The sequence below is a fragment of the Oncorhynchus kisutch genome, linkage group LG9 (genome assembly GCF_002021735.2).
Source record: "Oncorhynchus kisutch isolate 150728-3 linkage group LG9, Okis_V2, whole genome shotgun sequence".
NCBI lineage: Eukaryota > Metazoa > Chordata > Actinopteri > Salmoniformes > Salmonidae > Oncorhynchus > Oncorhynchus kisutch.
The window spans coordinates 7,520,483-7,541,901 of NC_034182.2; the positions used below are offsets into that span (position 1 = coordinate 7,520,483).

Genomic DNA, 21,419 nt, shown 5'->3' on the forward strand with positions numbered 1-21,419 from the left:
TGTATGGCTTCAGCTCAGTCCTGTCTCTCTGATGTGTATGGCTGTAGCTCAGTCCTGTCTCTCTGATGTGTATGGCTGTAGCTCAGTCCTGTCTCCCTGCTGTGTATGGGTAAAGCTCAGACCTGTCTCTCTGATGTGTATGGCTGTAGCTCAGTCCTGTCTCCCTGCTGTGTATGGGTAAAGCTCAGTCCTGTCTCTCTGATGTGTATGGCTGTAGCTCAGTCCTGTCTCCCTGCTGTGTATGGCTGTAGTTCAGTCCTGTCTCTCTGCTGTGTATGGGTAAAGCTCAGTCCTGTCTCCCTGCTGTGTATGGGTAAAGCTCAGTCCTGTCTCTCTGATGTGTATGGCTGTAGCTCAGTCCTGTCTTTCTGCTGTGTATGGCTGTAGTTCAGTCCTGTCTCTCTGCTGTGTATGGCTGTAGTTCAGTCCTGTCTCTCTGCTGTGTATGGCTGTAGTTCAGTCCTGTCTCCCTGCTGTGTATGGGTAAAGCTCAGTCCTGTCTCTCTGATGTGTATGGGTAAAGCTCAGTTCTGCTCTCTGATGTGTATGGCTGTAGTTCAGTCCTGTCTCTCTGCTGTGTATGGCTGTAGCTCAGTCCTGTCTCTCTGATGTGTATGGCTGTAGCTCAGTCCTGTCTCCCTGCTATGTATGGGTAAAGCTCAGTCCTGTCTCTCTGATGTGTATGGCTGTAGCTCAGTCCTGTCTCTCTGATGTGTATGGCTGTAGCTCAGTCCTGTCTCTCTGCTGTGTATGGCTGTAGCTCAGTCCTGTCTCTCTGATGTGTATGGCTGTAGTTCAGTCCTGTCTCTCTGCTGTGTATGGGTAAAGCTCAGTCCTGTCTCTCTGATGTGTATGGCTGTAGTTCAGTCCTGTCTCTCTGCTGTGTATGGCTGTAGCTCAGTCCTGTCTCTCTGATGTGTATGGCTGTAGTTCAGTCCTGACTCTCTGATGTGTATGGCTGTAGCTCAGTCCTGCTTTCTGATGTGTATGGCTGTAGTTCAGTCCTGTCTCTCTGATGTGTATGGCTGTAGCTCAGTCCTGTCTCTCTGATGTGTATGGCTGTAGCTCAGTCCTGTCTCCCTGCTGTGTATGGCTGTAGCTCAGTCCTGCTTTCTGATGTGTATGGCTGTAGTTCAGTCCTGTCTATCTGATGTGTATGGCTGTAGCTCAGTCCTGTCTCTCTGATGTGTATGGCTGTAGCTCAGTCCTGTCTCCCTGCTGTGTATGGCTGTAGCTCAGTCCTGTCTCTCTGATGTGTATGGCTGTAGCTCAGTCCTGTCTCCCTGCTGTGTATGGGTAAAGCTCAGTCCTGTCTCCCTGCTGTGTATAGGTAAAGCTCAGTCCTGTCTCTCTGATGTGTATGGCTGTAGCTCAGTCCTGTCTCCCTGCTGTGTATGGCTGTAGTTCAGTCCTGTCTCTCTGCTGTGTATGCGTAAAGCTCAGTCCTGTCTCCCTGCTGTGTATGGGTAAAGCTCAGTCCATTCTCTCTGATGTGTATGGCTGTCGCTCAGTCCTGTCTCCCTGCTGTGTATGGCTGTAGTTCAGTCCTGTCTCTCTGCGGTGTATGCGTAAAGCTCAGTCCTGTCTCCCTGCTGTGTATGGGTAAAGCTCTGTCCTGTCTCTCTGATGTGTATGGCTGTAGCTCAGTCCTGCCTCTCTGCTGTGTATGGCTGTAGTTCAGTCCTGTCTCTCTGCTGTGTATGGCTGTAGTTCAGTCCTGTCTCTCTGATGTGTATGGCTGTAGCTCAGTCCTCTCTCTCTGATGTGTATGGCTGTAGCTCAGTCCTGTCTCCCTGCTGTGTATGGCTGTAGGTCAGTCCTGTTTCTCTGATGTGTATGGGTAAAGCTCAGTCCTGTCTCCCTGCTGTGTATGGCTTCAGCTCAGTCCTGTCTCTCTGATGTGTATGGCTGTAGCTCACTCCTGTCTCTCTGATGTGTATGGCTGTAGCTCAGTCCTGTCTCCCTGCTGTGTGTGGGTAAAGCTCAGACCTGTCTCTCTGATGTGTATGGCTGTAGCTCAGTCCTGTCTCCCTGCTGTGTATGGGTAAAGCTCAGTCCTGTCTCTCTGATGTGTATGGCTGTAGCTCAGCCCTGTCTCCCTGCTGTGTATGGCTGTAGTTCAGTCCTGTCTCTCTGCTGTGTATGGGTAAAGCTCAGTCCTGTCTCCCTGCTGTGTATGGGTAAAGCTCAGTCCTGTCTCTCTGATGTGTATGGCTGTAGCTCAGTCCTGTCTTTCTGCTGTGTATGGCTGTAGTTCAGTCCTGTCTCTCTGCTGTGTATGGCTGTAGCTCAGTCCTGTCTCCCTGCTGTGTATGGGTAAAGCTCAGTCCTGTCTCTCTGATGTGTATGGCTGTAGCTCAGTCCTGTCTCCCTGCTGTGTATGGGTAAAGCTCAGTCCTGTCTCCCTGCTGTGTATAGGTAAAGCTCAGTCCTGTCTCTCTGATGTGTATGGCTGTAGCTCAGTCCTGTCTCCCTGCTGTGTATGGCTGTAGTTCAGTCCTGTCTCTCTGCTGTGTATGCGTAAAGCTCAGTCCTGTCTCCCTGCTGTGTATGGGTAAAGCTCAGTCCTGTCTCTCTGATGTGTATGGCTGTCGCTCAGTCCTGTCTCCCTGCTGTGTATGGCTGTAGTTCAGTCCTGTCTCTCTGCGGTGTATGCGTAAAGCTCAGTCCTGTCTCCCTGCTGTGTATCGGTAAAGCTCAGTCCTGTCTCTCTGATGTGTATGGCTGTAGCTCAGTCCTGCCTCTCTGCTGTGTATGGCTGTAGTTCAGTCCTGTCTCTCTGCTGTGTATGGCTGTAGTTCAGTCCTGTCTCTCTGATGTGTATGGCTGTAGCTCAGTCCTGTCTCCCTGCTATGTATGGGTAAAGCTCAGTCCTGTCTCTCTGATGTTTATGGCTGTAGCTCAGTCCTGTCTCTCTGATGTGTATGGCTGTAGCTCAGTCCTGTCTCCCTGCTGTGTATGGGTAAAGCTCAGACCTGTCTCTCTGATGTGTATGGCTGTAGCTCAGTCCTGTCTCCCTGCTGTGTATGGCTGTAGTTCAGTCCTGTCTCTCTGCTGTGTATGGGTAAAGCTCAGTCCTGTCTCCCTGCTGTGTATGGGTAAAGCTCAGTCCTGTCTCTCTGATGTGTATGGCTGTAGCTCAGTCCTGTCTTTCTGCTGTGTATGGCTGTAGTTCAGTCCTGTCTCTCTGCTGTGTATGGCTGTAGTTCAGTCCTGTCTCTCTGCTGTGTATGGCTGTAGTTCAGTCCTGTCTCCCTGCTGTGTATGGGTAAAGCTCAGTCCTGTCTCTCTGATGTGTATGGGTAAAGCTCAGTTCTGCTCTCTGATGTGTATGGCTGTAGTTCAGTCCTGTCTCTCTGCTGTGTATGGCTGTAGCTCAGTCCTGTCTCTCTGATGTGTATGGCTGTAGCTCAGTCCTGTCTCCCTGCTATGTATGGGTAAAGCTCAGTCCTGTCTCTCTGATGTGTATGGCTGTAGCTCAGTCCTGTCTCTCTGATGTGTATGGCTGTAGCTCAGTCCTGTCTCTCTGATGTGTATGGCTGTAGCTCAGTCCTGTCTCCCTGCTGTGTATGGGTAAAGCTCAGTCCTGTCTCTCTGATGTGTATGGCTGTAGCTCAGTCCTGTCTCCCTGCTGTGTATGGCTGTAGTTCAGTCCTGTCTCTCTGCGGTGTATGCGTAAAGCTCAGTCCTGTCTCCCTGCTGTGTATCGGTAAAGCTCAGTCCTGTCTCTCTGATGTGTATGGCTGTAGCTCAGTCCTGCCTCTCTGCTGTGTATGGCTGTAGTTCAGTCCTGTCTCTCTGCTGTGTATGGCTGTAGTTCAGTCCTGTCTCTCTGATGTGTATGGCTGTAGCTCAGTCCTGTCTCCCTGCTATGTATGGGTAAAGCTCAGTCCTGTCTCTCTGATGTTTATGGCTGTAGCTCAGTCCTGTCTCTCTGATGTGTATGGCTGTAGCTCAGTCCTGTCTCCCTGCTGTGTATGGGTAAAGCTCAGACCTGTCTCTCTGATGTGTATGGCTGTAGCTCAGTCCTGTCTCCCTGCTGTGTATGGCTGTAGTTCAGTCCTGTCTCTCTGCTGTGTATGGGTAAAGCTCAGTCCTGTCTCCCTGCTGTGTATGGGTAAAGCTCAGTCCTGTCTCTCTGATGTGTATGGCTGTAGCTCAGTCCTGTCTTTCTGCTGTGTATGGCTGTAGTTCAGTCCTGTCTCTCTGCTGTGTATGGCTGTAGTTCAGTCCTGTCTCTCTGCTGTGTATGGCTGTAGTTCAGTCCTGTCTCCCTGCTGTGTATGGGTAAAGCTCAGTCCTGTCTCTCTGATGTGTATGGGTAAAGCTCAGTTCTGCTCTCTGATGTGTATGGCTGTAGTTCAGTCCTGTCTCTCTGCTGTGTATGGCTGTAGCTCAGTCCTGTCTCTCTGATGTGTATGGCTGTAGCTCAGTCCTGTCTCCCTGCTATGTATGGGTAAAGCTCAGTCCTGTCTCTCTGATGTGTATGGCTGTAGCTCAGTCCTGTCTCTCTGATGTGTATGGCTGTAGCTCAGTCCTGTCTCTCTGATGTGTATGGCTGTAGCTCAGTCCTGTCTCCCTGCTGTGTATGGGTAAAGCTCAGTCCTGTCTCTCTGATGTGTATGGCTGTAGCTCAGTCCTGTCTCCCTGCTGTGTATGGGTAAAGCTCAGTCCTGTCTCCCTGCTGTGTATAGGTAAAGCTCAGTCCTGTCTCTCTGATGTGTATGGCTGTAGCTCAGTCCTGTCTCCCTGCTGTGTATGGCTGTAGTTCAGTCCTGTCTCTCTGCTGTGTATGCGTAAAGCTCAGTCCTGTCTCCCTGCTGTGTATGGGTAAAGCTCAGTCCATTCTCTCTGATGTGTATGGCTGTCGCTCAGTCCTGTCTCCCTGCTGTGTATGGCTGTAGTTCAGTCCTGTCTCTCTGCGGTGTATGCGTAAAGCTCAGTCCTGTCTCCCTGCTGTGTATGGGTAAAGCTCTGTCCTGTCTCTCTGATGTGTATGGCTGTAGCTCAGTCCTGCCTCTCTGCTGTGTATGGCTGTAGTTCAGTCCTGTCTCTCTGCTGTGTATGGCTGTAGTTCAGTCCTGTCTCTCTGATGTGTATGGCTGTAGCTCAGTCCTGTCTCTCTGATGTGTATGGCTGTAGCTCAGTCCTGTCTCCCTGCTGTGTATGGCTGTAGGTCAGTCCTGTTTCTCTGATGTGTATGGGTAAAGCTCAGTCCTGTCTCCCTGCTGTGTATGGCTTCAGCTCAGTCCTGTCTCTCTGATGTGTATGGCTGTAGCTCACTCCTGTCTCTCTGATGTGTATGGCTGTAGCTCAGTCCTGTCTCCCTGCTGTGTGTGGGTAAAGCTCAGACCTGTCTCTCTGATGTGTATGGCTGTAGCTCAGTCCTGTCTCCCTGCTGTGTATGGGTAAAGCTCAGTCCTGTCTCTCTGATGTGTATGGCTGTAGCTCAGCCCTGTCTCCCTGCTGTGTATGGCTGTAGTTCAGTCCTGTCTCTCTGCTGTGTATGGGTAAAGCTCAGTCCTGTCTCCCTGCTGTGTATGGGTAAAGCTCAGTCCTGTCTCTCTGATGTGTATGGCTGTAGCTCAGTCCTGTCTTTCTGCTGTGTATGGCTGTAGTTCAATCCTGTCTCTCTGCTGTGTATGGCTGTAGCTCAGTCCTGTCTCCCTGCTGTGTATGGGTAAAGCTCAGTCCTGTCTCTCTGATGTGTATGGCTGTAGCTCAGTCCTGTCTCCCTGCTGTGTATGGGTAAAGCTCAGTCCTGTCTCCCTGCTGTGTATAGGTAAAGCTCAGTCCTGTCTCTCTGATGTGTATGGCTGTAGCTCAGTCCTGTCTCCCTGCTGTGTATGGCTGTAGTTCAGTCCTGTCTCTCTGCTGTGTATGCGTAAAGCTCAGTCCTGTCTCCCTGCTGTGTATGGGTAAAGCTCAGTCCTGTCTCTCTGATGTGTATGGCTGTCGCTCAGTCCTGTCTCCCTGCTGTGTATGGCTGTAGTTCAGTCCTGTCTCTCTGCGGTGTATGCGTAAAGCTCAGTCCTGTCTCCCTGCTGTGTATCGGTAAAGCTCAGTCCTGTCTCTCTGATGTGTATGGCTGTAGCTCAGTCCTGCCTCTCTGCTGTGTATGGCTGTAGTTCAGTCCTGTCTCTCTGCTGTGTATGGCTGTAGTTCAGTCCTGTCTCTCTGATGTGTATGGCTGTAGCTCAGTCCTGTCTCCCTGCTATGTATGGGTAAAGCTCAGTCCTGTCTCTCTGATGTGTATGGCTGTAGCTCAGTCCTGTCTCTCTGATGTGTATGGCTGTAGCTCAGTCCTGTCTCCCTGCTGTGTATGGGTAAAGCTCAGACCTGTCTCTCTGATGTGTATGGCTGTAGCTCAGTCCTGTCTCCCTGCTGTGTATGGCTGTAGTTCAGTCCTGTCTCTCTGCTGTGTATGGGTAAAGCTCAGTCCTGTCTCCCTGCTGTGTATGGGTAAAGCTCAGTCCTGTCTCTCTGATGTGTATGGCTGTAGCTCAGTCCTGTCTTTCTGCTGTGTATGGCTGTAGTTCAGTCCTGTCTCTCTGCTGTGTATGGCTGTAGTTCAGTCCTGTCTCTCTGCTGTGTATGGCTGTAGTTCAGTCCTGTCTCCCTGCTGTGTATGGGTAAAGCTCAGTCCTGTCTCTCTGATGTGTATGGGTAAAGCTCAGTTCTGCTCTCTGATGTGTATGGCTGTAGTTCAGTCCTGTCTCTCTGCTGTGTATGGCTGTAGCTCAGTCCTGTCTCTCTGATGTGTATGGCTGTAGCTCAGTCCTGTCTCCCTGCTATGTATGGGTAAAGCTCAGTCCTGTCTCTCTGATGTGTATGGCTGTAGCTCAGTCCTGTCTCTCTGATGTGTATGGCTGTAGCTCAGTCCTGTCTCTCTGATGTGTATGGCTGTAGCTCAGTCCTGTCTCCCTGCTGTGTATGGGTAAAGCTCAGTCCTGTCTCTCTGATGTGTATGGCTGTAGCTCAGTCCTGTCTCCCTGCTGTGTATGGCTGTAGTTCAGTCCTGTCTCTCTGCTGTGTATGGGTAAAGCTCAGTCCTGTCTCCCTGCTGTGTATGGGTAAAGCTCAGTCCTGTCTCTCTGATGTGTATGGCTGTAGCTCAGTCCTGTCTCTCTGATGTGTATGGCTGTAGCTCAGTCCTGTCTCCCTGCTGTGTATGGGTAAAGCTCAGACCTGTCTCTCTGATGTGTATGGCTGTAGCTCAGTCCTGTCTCCCTGCTGTGTATGGCTGTAGTTCAGTCCTGTCTCTCTGCTGTGTATGGGTAAAGCTCAGTCCTGTCTCCCTGCTGTGTATGGGTAAAGCTCAGTCCTGTCTCTCTGATGTGTATGGCTGTAGCTCAGTCCTGTCTTTCTGCTGTGTATGGCTGTAGTTCAGTCCTGTCTCTCTGCTGTGTATGGCTGTAGTTCAGTCCTGTCTCTCTGCTGTGTATGGCTGTAGTTCAGTCCTGTCTCCCTGCTGTGTATGGGTAAAGCTCAGTCCTGTCTCTCTGATGTGTATGGGTAAAGCTCAGTTCTGCTCTCTGATGTGTATGGCTGTAGTTCAGTCCTGTCTCTCTGCTGTGTATGGCTGTAGCTCAGTCCTGTCTCTCTGATGTGTATGGCTGTAGCTCAGTCCTGTCTCCCTGCTATGTATGGGTAAAGCTCAGTCCTGTCTCTCTGATGTGTATGGCTGTAGCTCAGTCCTGTCTCTCTGATGTGTATGGCTGTAGCTCAGTCCTGTCTCTCTGATGTGTATGGCTGTAGCTCAGTCCTGTCTCCCTGCTGTGTATGGGTAAAGCTCAGTCCTGTCTCCCTGCTGTGTATAGGTAAAGCTCAGTCCTGTCTCTCTGATGTGTATGGCTGTAGCTCAGTCCTGTCTCCCTGCTGTGTATGGCTGTAGTTCAGTCCTGTCTCTCTGCTGTGTATGCGTAAAGCTCAGTCCTGTCTCCCTGCTGTGTATGGGTAAAGCTCAGTCCATTCTCTCTGATGTGTATGGCTGTCGCTCAGTCCTGTCTCCCTGCTGTGTATGGCTGTAGTTCAGTCCTGTCTCTCTGCGGTGTATGCGTAAAGCTCAGTCCTGTCTCCCTGCTGTGTATGGGTAAAGCTCTGTCCTGTCTCTCTGATGTGTATGGCTGTAGCTCAGTCCTGCCTCTCTGCTGTGTATGGCTGTAGTTCAGTCCTGTCTCTCTGCTGTGTATGGCTGTAGTTCAGTCCTGTCTCTCTGATGTGTATGGCTGTAGCTCAGTCCTGTCTCTCTGATGTGTATGGCTGTAGCTCAGTCCTGTCTCCCTGCTGTGTATGGCTGTAGGTCAGTCCTGTTTCTCTGATGTGTATGGGTAAAGCTCAGTCCTGTCTCCCTGCTGTGTATGGCTTCAGCTCAGTCCTGTCTTTCTGATGTGTATGGCTGTAGCTCACTCCTGTCTCTCTGATGTGTATGGCTGTAGCTCAGTCCTGTCTCCCTGCTGTGTGTGGGTAAAGCTCAGACCTGTCTCTCTGATGTGTATGGCTGTAGCTCAGTCCTGTCTCCCTGCTGTGTATGGGTAAAGCTCAGTCCTGTCTCTCTGATGTGTATGGCTGTAGCTCAGCCCTGTCTCCCTGCTGTGTATGGCTGTAGTTCAGTCCTGTCTCTCTGCTGTGTATGGGTAAAGCTCAGTCCTGTCTCTCTGATGTGTATGGCTGTAGCTCAGTCCTGTCTTTCTGCTGTGTATGGCTGTAGTTCAGTCCTGTCTCTCTGCTGTGTATGGCTGTAGCTCAGTCCTGTCTCCCTGCTGTGTATGGGTAAAGCTCAGTCCTGTCTCTCTGATGTGTATGGCTGTAGCTCAGTCCTGTCTCCCTGCTGTGTATGGGTAAAGCTCAGTCCTGTCTCCCTGCTGTGTATAGGTAAAGCTCAGTCCTGTCTCTCTGATGTGTATGGCTGTAGCTCAGTCCTGTCTCCCTGCTGTGTATGGCTGTAGTTCAGTCCTGTCTCTCTGCTGTGTATGCGTAAAGCTCAGTCCTGTCTCCCTGCTGTGTATGGGTAAAGCTCAGTCCTGTCTCTCTGATGTGTATGGCTGTCGCTCAGTCCTGTCTCCCTGCTGTGTATGGCTGTAGTTCAGTCCTGTCTCTCTGCGGTGTATGCGTAAAGCTCAGTCCTGTCTCTCTGATGTGTATGGCTGTCGCTCAGTCCTGTCTCCCTGCTGTGTATGGCTTCAGCTCAGTCCTGTCTCTCTGATGTGTATGGCTGTAGCTCAGTCCTGTCTCTCTGATGTGTATGGCTGTAGATCAGTCCTGTCTCCCTGCTGTGTATGGGTAAAGCTCAGACCTGTCTCTCTGATGTGTATGGCTGTAGCTCAGTCCTGTCTCCCTGCTGTGTATGGGTAAAGCTCAGTCCTGTCTCTCTGATGTGTATGGCTGTAGCTCAGTCCTGTCTCCCTGCTGTGTATGGCTGTAGTTCAGTCCTGTCTCTCTGCTGTGTATGGGTAAAGCTCAGTCCTGTCTCCCTGCTGTGTATGGGTAAAGCTCAGTCCTGTCTCTCTGATGTGTATGGCTGTAGCTCAGTCCTGTCTTTCTGCTGTGTATGGCTGTAGTTCAGTCCTGTCTCTCTGCTGTGTATGGCTGTAGTTCAGTCCTGTCTCCCTGCTGTGTATGGGTAAAGCTCAGTCCTGTCTCTCTGATGTGTATGGGTAAAGCTCAGTTCTGCTCTCTGATGTGTATGGCTGTAGTTCAGTCGTGTCTCTCTGCTGTGTATGGCTGTAGCTCAGTCCTGTCTCTCTGATGTGTATGGCTGTAGCTCAGTCCTGTCTCCCTGCTATGTATGGGTAAAGCTCAGTCCTGTCTCTCTGATGTGTATGGCTGTAGCTCAGTCCTGTCTCTCTGATGTGTATGGCTGTAGCTCAGTCCTGTCTCCCTGCTGTGTATGGGTAAAGCTCAGACCTGTCTCTCTGATGTGTATGGCTGTAGCTCAGTCCTGTCTCCCTGCTGTGTATGGGTAAAGCTCAGTCCTGTCTCTCTGATGTGTATGGCTGTAGCTCAGTCCTGTCTCCCTGCTGTGTATAGCTGTAGTTCAGTCCTGTCTCTCTGCTGTGTATGGGTAAAGCTCAGTCCTGTCTCCCTGCTGTGTATGGGTAAAGCTCAGTCCTGTCTCTCTGATGTGTATTGCTGTAGCTCAGTCCTGTCTTTCTGCTGTGTATGGCGGTAGTTCAGTCCTGTCTCTCTGCTGTGTATGGCTGTAGTTCAGTCCTGTCTCTCTGCTGTGTATGGCTGTAGTTCAGTCCTGTCTCCCTGCTGTGTATGGGTAAAGCTCAGTCCTGTCTCTCTGATGTGTATGGGTAAAGCTCAGTTCTGCTCTCTGATGTGTATGGCTGTAGTTCAGTCCTGTCTCTCTGCTGTGTATGGCTGTAGCTCAGTCCTGTCTCTCTGATGTGTATGGCTGTAGCTCAGTCCTGTCTCCCTGCTATGTATGGGTAAAGCTCAGTCCTGTCTCTCTGATGTGTATGGCTGTAGCTCAGTCCTGTCTCTCTGATGTGTATGGCTGTAGCTCAGTCCTGTCTCCCTGCTGTGTATGGGTAAAGCTCAGTCCTGTCTCTCTGATGTGTATGGCTGTAGCTCAGTCCTGTCTCCCTGCTGTGTATGGGTAAAGCTCAGTCCTGTCTCCCTGCTGTGTATAGGTAAAGCTCAGTCCTGTCTCTCTGATGTGTATGGCTGTAGCTCAGTCCTGTCTCCCTGCTGTGTATGGCTGTAGTTCAGTCCTGTCTCTCTGCTGTGTATGCGTAAAGCTCAGTCCTGTCTCCCTGATGTGTATGGGTAAAGCTCAGTCCTGTCTCTCTGATGTGTATGGCTGTAGCTCAGTCCTGCCTCTCTGCCGTGTATGGCTGTAGTTCAGTCCTGTCTCTCTGCTGTGTATGGCTGTAGTTCAGTCCTGTCTCTCTGATGTGTATGGCTGTAGCTCAGTCCTGTCTCTCTGATGTGTATGGCTGTAGCTCAGTCCTGTCTCCCTGCTGTGTATGGCTGTAGCTCAGTCCTGTTTCTCTGATGTGTATGGGTAAAGCTCAGTCCTGTCTCCCTGCTGTGTATGGCTTCAGCTCAGTCCTGTCTCTCTGATGTGTATGGCTGTAGCTCAGTCCTGTCTCTCTGATGTGTATGGCTGTAGCTCAGTCCTGTCTCCCTGCTGTGTATGGGTAAAGCTCAGACCTGTCTCTCTGATGTGTATGGCTGTAGCTCAGTCCTGTCTCCCTGCTGTGTATGGGTAAAGCTCAGTCCTGTCTCTCTGATGTGTATGGCTGTAGCTCAGTCCTGTCTCCCTGCTGTGTATGGCTGTAGTTCAGTCCTGTCTCTCTGCTGTGTATGGGTAAAGCTCAGTCCTGTCTCCCTGCTGTGTATGGGTAAAGCTCAGTCCTGTCTCTCTGATGTGTATGGCTGTAGCTCAGTCCTGTCTTTCTGCTGTGTATGGCTGTAGTTCAGTCCTGTCTCTCTGCTGTGTATGGCTGTAGTTCAGTCCTGTCTCCCTGCTGTGTATGGGTAAAGCTCAGTCCTGTCTCTCTGATGTGTATGGGTAAAGCTCAGTTCTGCTCTCTGATGTGTATGGCTGTAGTTCAGTCCTGTCTCTCTGCTGTGTATGGCTGTAGCTCAGTCCTGTCTCTCTGATGTGTATGGCTGTAGCTCAGTCCTGTCTCCCTGCTATGTATGGGTAAAGCTCAGTCCTGTCTCTCTGATGTGTATGGCTGTAGCTCAGTCCTGTCTCTCTGATGTGTATGGCTGTAGCTCAGTCCTGTCTCTCTGCTGTGTATGGCTGTAGCTCAGTCCTGTCTCTCTGATGTGTATGGCTGTAGTTCAGTCCTGTCTCTCTGCTGTGTATGGGTAAAGCTCAGTCCTGTCTCTCTGATGTGTATGGCTGTAGTTCAGTCCTGTCTCTCTGCTGTGTATGGCTGTAGCTCAGTCCTGTCTCTCTGATGTGTATGGCTGTAGTTCAGTCCTGACTCTCTGATGTGTATGGCTGTAGTTCAGTCCTGTCTCTCAGCTGTGTAATGCTGTAGTTCAGTCCTGTCTCTCTGCTGTGTATGGCTGTAGTTCAGTCCTGTCTCCCTGCTGTGTATGGGTAAAGCTCAGTCCTGTCTCCCTGCTGTGTATGGGTAAAGCTCAGTTCTGCTCTCTGATGTGTATGGCTGTAGCTCAGTCCTGTCTCCCTGCTGTGTATGGCTGTAGTTCAGTCCTGTCTCTCTGCTGTGTATGCGTAAAGCTCAGTCCTGTCTCCCTGATGTGTATGGGTAAAGCTCAGTCCTGTCTCTCTGATGTGTATGGCTGTAGCTCAGTCCTGCCTCTCTGCCGTGTATGGCTGTAGTTCAGTCCTGTCTCTCTGCTGTGTATGGCTGTAGTTCAGTCCTGTCTCTCTGATGTGTATGGCTGTAGCTCAGTCCTGTCTCTCTGATGTGTATGGCTGTAGCTCAGTCCTGTCTCCCTGCTGTGTATGGCTGTAGCTCAGTCCTGTTTCTCTGATGTGTATGGGTAAAGCTCAGTCCTGTCTCCCTGCTGTGTATGGCTTCAGCTCAGTCCTGTCTCTCTGATGTGTATGGCTGTAGCTCAGTCCTGTCTCTCTGATGTGTATGGCTGTAGCTCAGTCCTGTCTCCCTGCTGTGTATGGGTAAAGCTCAGACCTGTCTCTCTGATGTGTATGGCTGTAGCTCAGTCCTGTCTCCCTGCTGTGTATGGGTAAAGCTCAGTCCTGTCTCTCTGATGTGTATGGCTGTAGCTCAGTCCTGTCTCCCTGCTGTGTATGGCTGTAGTTCAGTCCTGTCTCTCTGCTGTGTATGGGTAAAGCTCAGTCCTGTCTCCCTGCTGTGTATGGGTAAAGCTCAGTCCTGTCTCTCTGATGTGTATGGCTGTAGCTCAGTCCTGTCTTTCTGCTGTGTATGGCTGTAGTTCAGTCCTGTCTCTCTGCTGTGTATGGCTGTAGTTCAGTCCTGTCTCCCTGCTGTGTATGGGTAAAGCTCAGTCCTGTCTCTCTGATGTGTATGGGTAAAGCTCAGTTCTGCTCTCTGATGTGTATGGCTGTAGTTCAGTCCTGTCTCTCTGCTGTGTATGGCTGTAGCTCAGTCCTGTCTCTCTGATGTGTATGGCTGTAGCTCAGTCCTGTCTCCCTGCTATGTATGGGTAAAGCTCAGTCCTGTCTCTCTGATGTGTATGGCTGTAGCTCAGTCCTGTCTCTCTGATGTGTATGGCTGTAGCTCAGTCCTGTCTCTCTGCTGTGTATGGCTGTAGCTCAGTCCTGTCTCTCTGATGTGTATGGCTGTAGTTCAGTCCTGTCTCTCTGCTGTGTATGGGTAAAGCTCAGTCCTGTCTCTCTGATGTGTATGGCTGTAGTTCAGTCCTGTCTCTCTGCTGTGTATGGCTGTAGCTCAGTCCTGTCTCTCTGATGTGTATGGCTGTAGTTCAGTCCTGACTCTCTGATGTGTATGGCTGTAGTTCAGTCCTGTCTCTCAGCTGTGTAATGCTGTAGTTCAGTCCTGTCTCTCTGCTGTGTATGGCTGTAGTTCAGTCCTGTCTCCCTGCTGTGTATGGGTAAAGCTCAGTCCTGTCTCCCTGCTGTGTATGGGTAAAGCTCAGTTCTGCTCTCTGATGTGTATGGCTGTAGCTCAGTCCTGTCTCCCTGCTGTGTATGGCTGTAGCTCAGTCCTGTCTCCCTGCTGTGTATGGGTAAAGCTCAGACCTGTCTCTCTGATGTGTATGGCTGTAGCTCAGTCCTGTCTCCCTGCTGTGTATGGGTAAAGCTCAGACCTGTCTCTCTGATGTGTATGGCTGTAGCTCAGTCCTGTCTCCCTGCTGTGTATGGGTAAAGCTCAGTCCTGTCTCTCTGATGTGTATGGCTGTAGCTCAGTCCTGTCTCTCTGCTGTGTATGGCTGTAGCTCAGTCCTGTCTCTCTGATGTGTATGGCTGTAGCTCAGTTCAGTACAGTACCTGTTCATACCTGTGTTTAGGACAGGAACCCAGATAAAGACATAGAGTGCGTCTGAAATAGCACCCTATTTCCTATAGTGCACTACTTTGGGGCCCAGGTCCTGATCAAAAGTAGTGCGCTTTATAGGGATCATGATGCAATTTTTAGATGCACAATAGACTTCACCCGTGGGACCATAACAGCAGGAGTAGTAATATCTCAGCGTTGATGTTTCAGTGACTCATGACTATCAGTCTCTGATGACCTCTTAAAGGGAATGGGTTTTACTTACAGGGGAATGGACTGTGACGTGAAGCGTAACAATCATAACCCCACAGCGTCTGCTCTTTGAGCTTTATGTTTGATCATATCCACATTATCTCTCCAATGGCTAATTGATTTTAACTGGCAGAACCTGTCTCACAGTTATATTTAGGTGTACAAAGCATGATTTGTTCACGTTTACTTAGATGCCATATACTGTATATACGTGTCACTTGATAAATGGTTAAGAGGGGGTTCAAGTACTAACACAAGGCTTTTAGTTTGGTTAAGTGCTGAGAGCACGGAGGTGGTCCCAGACATGAGTTATTTTATCAACCCTCCTCAAAGGCCTAGCCCTATTCTCTAGTCTCTGGTATGGCATACAGCTGTGGCACTGACTGGCTGTCGTGCTGTGTGTGCACGTGCGTGTGTCTGAGAATGTGGAGCGACTCAGTGGAGCGACACAGGACACGATCTGATCGATTTAGAGTCCCCGGGGAAACAAGGGAATTCCCTGAAAGGGTTATTCAGGATAGAGAGCAAAAATAATCACCAGCTCTAAGAAAACATTCCTGCACTTTAGATCAAGAACAGCCCTCCCTCACTTCCTCCTCTCCCCTTTCCATGATTCCCTCCCTTCTTCCCCCATCCTTCTTTCTTTACACTGAAATGTGTGGATCAAGTGAGCTACTGTTGAATGAAATGGGAACTATGCATATTGTATTAGTCAGCTCCCCATAGATCATCATTGGTATTCCAGAAGATTAATATATCTCTCTTCTTCTTCTTCTCTCTCTCCCCCAGTCGGAGTTCTCCAGTGCCGCCATCCTCCACCAGGGGAGGAGAGACCAGGTAGCAGAGTCATGTCGGGCCCAGAGTGCATCCAGCCGCAAGCGCCGGGTCCTGACCCCTGGTGACCTCAAACACCTGGTGGTGGATGAGGAGCATGAGCTCATCTACTGCTATGTCCCCAAGGTGGCCTGTACCAACTGGAAACGCGTCATGATGGTCCTCACGGGACACGGCAAGTACAGGTCAGTAGCACAGGAAACTACTATTGAGATTTGACATAACATGCAAGACACATTTTCCGAAAGGAACACAATAAATAACTGTTGAGCGTGAAAAACCCAGCAGCGTTGCAGTTCTTGACACAAACCGGTGCACCTGGCACCTACTACCATACCCCGTTCAAAGGCACATAAATATGTTGTCTAGCCCATTCACCCTCTGAATGACAAACAGACACAATCCATGTCTCAATTGTCTCAAGGCTTAAAAATCCTTATTTAACAAGGGACATCAATGAGGGATCATAGATTTCACCTGGATTCACCTGGTCAGTCTGTCATGGAAAAAGCAGGTGTTCCTAATGTTTTCCATACTCAGTGTTTATAACTGCTGTTTCTATGACTACCTCTCTTACTACACTTTAGATACTTTTCATTGTTTGTGTTGTTTTTAATTCTGTTCCTCATGGTCTTTATTTCTCTCCATCCCAGTGACCCTATGGAGATCCCTTCCAATGAGGCCCACGTCCCGTCCAACCTGAAATATCTGAATCAGTACAGCATTTCTGAGATCAACCACCGCCTCAAGAGCTACCTAAAGTTCCTGTTTGTCCGGGAGCCCTTCGAGAGGCTCGTCTCCGCTTACCGCAACAAGTTCACCCTCAAGTACAACTCCTCCTTCCACCGCCGCTTCGGCACCAAGATCGTCCGCCGCTACCGCAAGAACGCCACGCAGGAGGCGCTGCTCAACGGCGCCGATGTCAAGTTCCGGGAGTTCGCCGAGTATCTTGTCGACCCGGCCACGCAACGCGACGGCCCGCTCAACGAGCACTGGCAGACGGTGTACCAGCTGTGCCACCCCTGTCACATCCACTATGACCTGGTGGGCAAGTACGAAACCCTGGAGGAAGACGCCAAGTACGTTCTGCGGCTGGCGGGGGTTGGCGAGTCGGTGCGCTTCCCGACCTACGCCAAGTCCACCCGCACCACAGACAGCATGACGGCCCAGTTCTTCAGCAACATCAGCTCCCGGCAGCACAGCCAGCTCTTCCAGCTGTATAAACTAGACTTCCTCATGTTCAACTACTCCACGCCAAGCTATCTGCGACTGGACTAACGACTAGAGGACCAGGACTTGACTAGCCAGTTAGGACTCTGGGCACGATCCACTTTTAATAAGAGAAGAAAAAAATAACTGAGAGAGAGGAGAATGGATATTTTTGCGAAAGCTTTATTCAAAAACTGTCGTCACTGTTTCTGGGGGTGAATAGGAAGGGCTGAGGTGAATGGGAGGGACAGAGATTGAGGATAGGTGCTGGATCTGATTGGATGTGAAAGAGTCTTTGTTATCCAATCAGCATTGTCCTGAAGGTAATAAAGGAGGAAGGGGAGATCCTATAGCATCAGAATGCAGGGTTCAGGCGGAGCTGATGTCAGAGGATTTCTAAGAGGGGAAATAGAAGAGAGAAGCAGGGCTCTTGGAGAGTGGTCAATGTGTGTTCTGTATGTAAATGAGTTGGGACTCTTGACCAATTAGGCTGCTTTGGATTTTGCACAGCAAATGGTGACCTCGCATGCACGCGCCCTGGCCCCAAAGCATCATGGGAGCTGAGCTTATTTTATAACGAACAATAACGAAACTCCGTCAAATTGTAAAACACATCCATGTCCTTCAGTGTGCTGTATCCTGGGTGTGTTTGATAGCACTCACCAATTATACATTTGATAAGTATACTGGCTCTTGGCTCCACCTCAAGCCCTCCTCATTATAGCTGTCTATTGACTTTGCTCTAAAGACCTCTAGAACCATCAGGTGTAAACAGTGGAGCTACAATTTACAGCCAACTGCTCTAAAGTAGTAGCTATGCTGTCAAAATCGCCATCGTCATAGGTGAAAAGAACTCCTGAGGTTTGCTAGGTGAGGCATCAGACTCCCACAGCAGGATCTGAAACGGCGGCCTTTTTAGAAAGATGCTGAGCACCCTCAAGGCTTTAAGCCACAGGAAGTGGTCAGAAGGAGAAAGGAAGTGCCGTTGTGAATGGGTTTACCGGATGTGATTGACAGGTGTTAGGGGCCTCCCACTGACCCAGAGAGGAACTGAAGAAGAGATGGCTCGTGTGGCTGTGAAAGGGTTTAAGGGACAGGATCTCATAACCCCGCCCACGCCACGCCCTTAAAACAGGGAGGGCCATAACCCCGCCCACGGGCAATAACCCCCCCTCCGCTTCGACGACCAATCATGTATTTTAGTAAATTAAGTCTTTTTTTTTAATGTCTTCGTTTTATTGTCTTATGAAAACATTGCTGCGAGCAGCAATAAAAAAATATTATTTAAACTGCTTTTACTGCCGGGGGGGAGGGGGGAGGGGAGATTTTAATATTTGTTTTCTTGGCAGATGAACGTTTCAGTAGATTTTTAAAGATAACATTGTTTTTATGAGTTTTGTTTCTCATGTTTTTTTTGTCCTGAGTTGCCTCCGGTACACTGTTAATGATAACATTTTAATTTTCTTCCTTTTTTTACCAAGGGTGTACAATGTAGTGAAGTCTGTGGCTTTGGTTTCTCTGTGCGTGAGAGCTGGGACTTCCCATGGGATTTAGAGTTATTCCCTTTCTCCCCCTTAGTCCACTGAGTCTGGTGCCAAAGGGTTGGAACACTGCCAATGGCAGAAAGGGTCTACTCAACTCTTATCAGTACTTTTCGCTACATCCAATAATTTACAAAAATGAAAACTACAGCATGAGAAAAGTATTCCACATACATATCTACATCGCAGGCTACTGCTCAGAATCAGAAACAAGAGCAGTGGTTGCCTTGATAATGATCGATCATGGAACCGTCTACCTTTGAGTCTGGCGGTGAAAGTCAGGTCTGTGTGTCGCCCTCAGGTGAAAGTGCAGTGTCTAACCATTACTCTGTGTAGTCTATGGGATCGCAGAGAGTCGTATACACAGTGCAGGAGTGGGCGACGGAGGGAGAGAGAAGACAACTTAATTAGCCAAGCTGGGAGAGAGGGAGTCCTCTTTATTCTTTACACCCCTTTGTCATTCTTCCTCCACTCAGACTTCAAAGAGAGAGGGACGTTTATTGGGAAAGTTGTGTATTTTTATATTGCTAGGTCTGAGCAGAAGTAACAGCTGCACAGAAATGATTCACTTCTATATTCATCTGTCCCTCTGACTGTTTAGTTTAGACAGGCGGGGTGACTAATGACAAGCTCACCTCATTCTGTCATAGCTTCTAAAATATTGGTGTCAGTTGTGTATGCTTGCATGTGTGTGTCGTTATAATTAGCAACTGGTTTGGAGGAACAAGGTCCTCCACATCTGGCTCTGATAAAGAGGAAGGCTGCTGGTTTGGAGGAACAAGGCCCTTCACATCTGGCTCTGATAAAGAGGAAGGCTACTGGTTTGGCCTACATCTCCGACTCCATCCACTTACAGAAACAATGGGAGCATTCTGAGCTCTCCCTCTCACACACACACACACACACACACACACACACACACACACACACACACACACACACACACACACACACACACACACACACACACACACACAGATATTGATGCCACGCAGCCCCTTACTCAGCAGCTGTACTCTAGTGAGGGTTGGTAAGTAAGGTACGGAGGGAGAGGGGGGTTTGGTTGGGTATGGACACATTTAAAACACCACACACTCAGCTTCTCTCTAACTGCCTATTTAGCCTCCAAAATGAGACACTTTACCCAAAGGCTTTATGGAGTCCTCTCCTGTGCTCTCCTCTTGACTCCAACCTCTCCCAAAACAGCCCCATATAAAAACAGAAGTGGGTTTTTGGACAGTGGCAGTGATCCCTACCCTCGCAACAGGAAAAGGACTGGCTTCTTATACAAACAGAGCTGTTAAAATCCCACAGAGGCCCAGCCTAACGACCCCTGTGGAAATACTGACCTGATTCAAACACGTTTTATTCTCCATTCTTATTCCATATCCTAGCTCACTGTACCTATAAATCCACCTGAATCCAATTCTGACATGTCCATTTAGTGTTCTTGTTCTGTATAAGTATTTATTGACAAGTGTACGGGTATATTTATGTTGTTGGAGAACGATGTCTATTGTTGGACTGAATGACATATTTACTGTGTTGCTAAATGCAGAAGCACAGGAAGTGCGCGCTCCTCTGCACATACGTAAACATATCCACTCTGGGGCCGGGGGTTTCTAGCCAGAGATAAGCATGGATGGGGCAGTATTCTGTCAGTGGTTTTATTGTGAATAGTTTATCTTTCTGTCTGAGATATTCTTTTTCAATTAGTATCTGTGCAACAGTAAAAACATCCCCATAATGCCCATGGAACTTCCTTTGTGTTACACATAAAAGGGTCCCCATGATGTTTCCTGCTGTCACAAATTAGCCCTTTGGTACCAACTCAGACCATGAGGCTTTTCAGAAATGCTCAAAATATTGCCAACTGTTGAAATCTCTGGAAGGTGGTTAGAGAAGATCTCCCACTCAACTGCACAGGAACCAAAGCCTGGAATGGTAATAGAGCTCTTTTATTTTCCTTTTCCCTGTCTTAATTATGTCTTTCTATGTTGTTCTGTTGTATTCCTCTGTCAGCAACACTCCACAGCAGCTTCCACACTTTTCATTGACCTCATAGAAATATAACGTATAGATAGAACCCAGTTTATGATTATGTCCAATCCATTCTATGGTTGCCTCCTGCATAGCCTATAGTACATGACCACAGGGCACTTCAGTCACCACAGACAGTACCTTTTATAGGGTCACCACAGACAGTACCTTATAGGGTCACCACAGACAGTACCTTATAGGGTCACCACAGACAGTACCTTATAGGGTCACCACAGACAGTACCTTATAGGGTCACCACAGACAGTCACTGGGTGCTGAAATGATCTGTGCCTTTTCATTCCTCTCATTGGAGCATATTACTGTCATCTGATTGGTCAGTCCACACACACACACACACACACACACACACACACACACACACACACACACACACACACACACACACACACACACACACACACACACTCTCTCCCTCTTCAATTGTCAGATTCAAGTTGAAAAACAGCATCCCACACACTAACACAGTCAGATCACCTGTAGAGAGACTCATGTGACCACATCAAGAGGCTATGCAAATAGAGGGTTTTTGAAACGCTTGCTCTGCTCAGATCTTCCCTCTTCTCCTAAGCCTTCTTCTCCTAAGCCAGATACTGGATGGTTTCCTGTGGCTCTGTGTTGCTCAGAGGTTGTACGTACACCCTTCAAAACCACACCTCAACCCTCAGATCTCTGTGTGCTGGTTTCAGTGTTCTCATCCGTTGCCAAATAGTGACAGTGTGTGTTGAGCTGTGTTCACTTAAATCAATGTTGTTGAGAGTCTAGGCAGGCTCCTCTGCTGTCAGATGCCATGTCATCGGCCAGTGTGTGTGTCGGAGAGGTCACAATGTGCTGTACCAACGAGTGTGTATCTGAGCTGTGTGTGTGTATTGGAAAGGTCGCTCTGTACTGTACCTGCGAGTAACTTAAGAGTAACTCGAGGAACTCACTCAAACAGGCTATGTTGCATTTATTTATTCATTCCCCAACGACTACTCATAACATTCCTCCTGGTGGTCTCCATGGCAACACACCTGGACTTTTCCTCACGGGACAGACTGTCGGTTCATCATCAAGGCCCTCTCACCAGAAACATGAATAATTGAATATATCGACTGCAGGTAGTGGGGGAGGAGTTGTGATTCCCCAGCAGTGTTCCATGGTTCATTTTGTCTGATGTTTTCACAATAAAATGCCTCAAACAAACCCAGATGCCCCAGACGAATGTGTTTTTTCACTGTCTGCCTACAAGCAAGTGTGTGAACACAGACACAACAAACACACAACATTCTATATATCAAAACGCTAATCACGCACACATATTTGTCACATTATCACTCGCTGCCCAGTGGTTCCATGGGTATTCTCTGGTTGGCATGGATATTGTCTCGTCAAACCATGGGCCCCCCATGCCACCTAATGATTCTAAGCTTGGCGTTACAAAACATGCCATCTGTTTTGTTTGTGAAAAGCCTGCACATGCCGGTCTGCCAAAACAATTTCCCGCGTTTCCATGGTTACATGGAGACATTCTTGTGCTCCTTGATGGAAGAATATTCATGTGGTATGTATACCGTACACGCTGTCACGTGTGACCATACATGTGAATCAGATG

General features: G+C 49.1%; 1 protein-coding gene across 4 annotated transcripts in view; it reads left to right on the top strand.

Annotated features, from left to right (window-relative positions):
- chst11 (carbohydrate (chondroitin 4) sulfotransferase 11) overlaps positions 1-21,025 on the top strand; it is a 114,558-nt gene extending 93,533 nt beyond the window's left edge. For all 4 annotated transcript variants that reach the window (XM_031831715.1, XM_031831716.1, XM_031831714.1 and 1 more), the window contains 2 exons: positions 14,973-15,202; positions 15,671-21,025. In XM_031831715.1, coding sequence (XP_031687575.1) covers positions 14,973-15,202; positions 15,671-16,295 — 855 coding nt within the window. In that variant the 3' untranslated portion in view covers positions 16,296-21,025. The remainder of the gene's footprint in view (positions 1-14,972; positions 15,203-15,670) is intronic.
- The last annotated feature ends 394 nt before the right edge of the window (positions 21,026-21,419 follow it).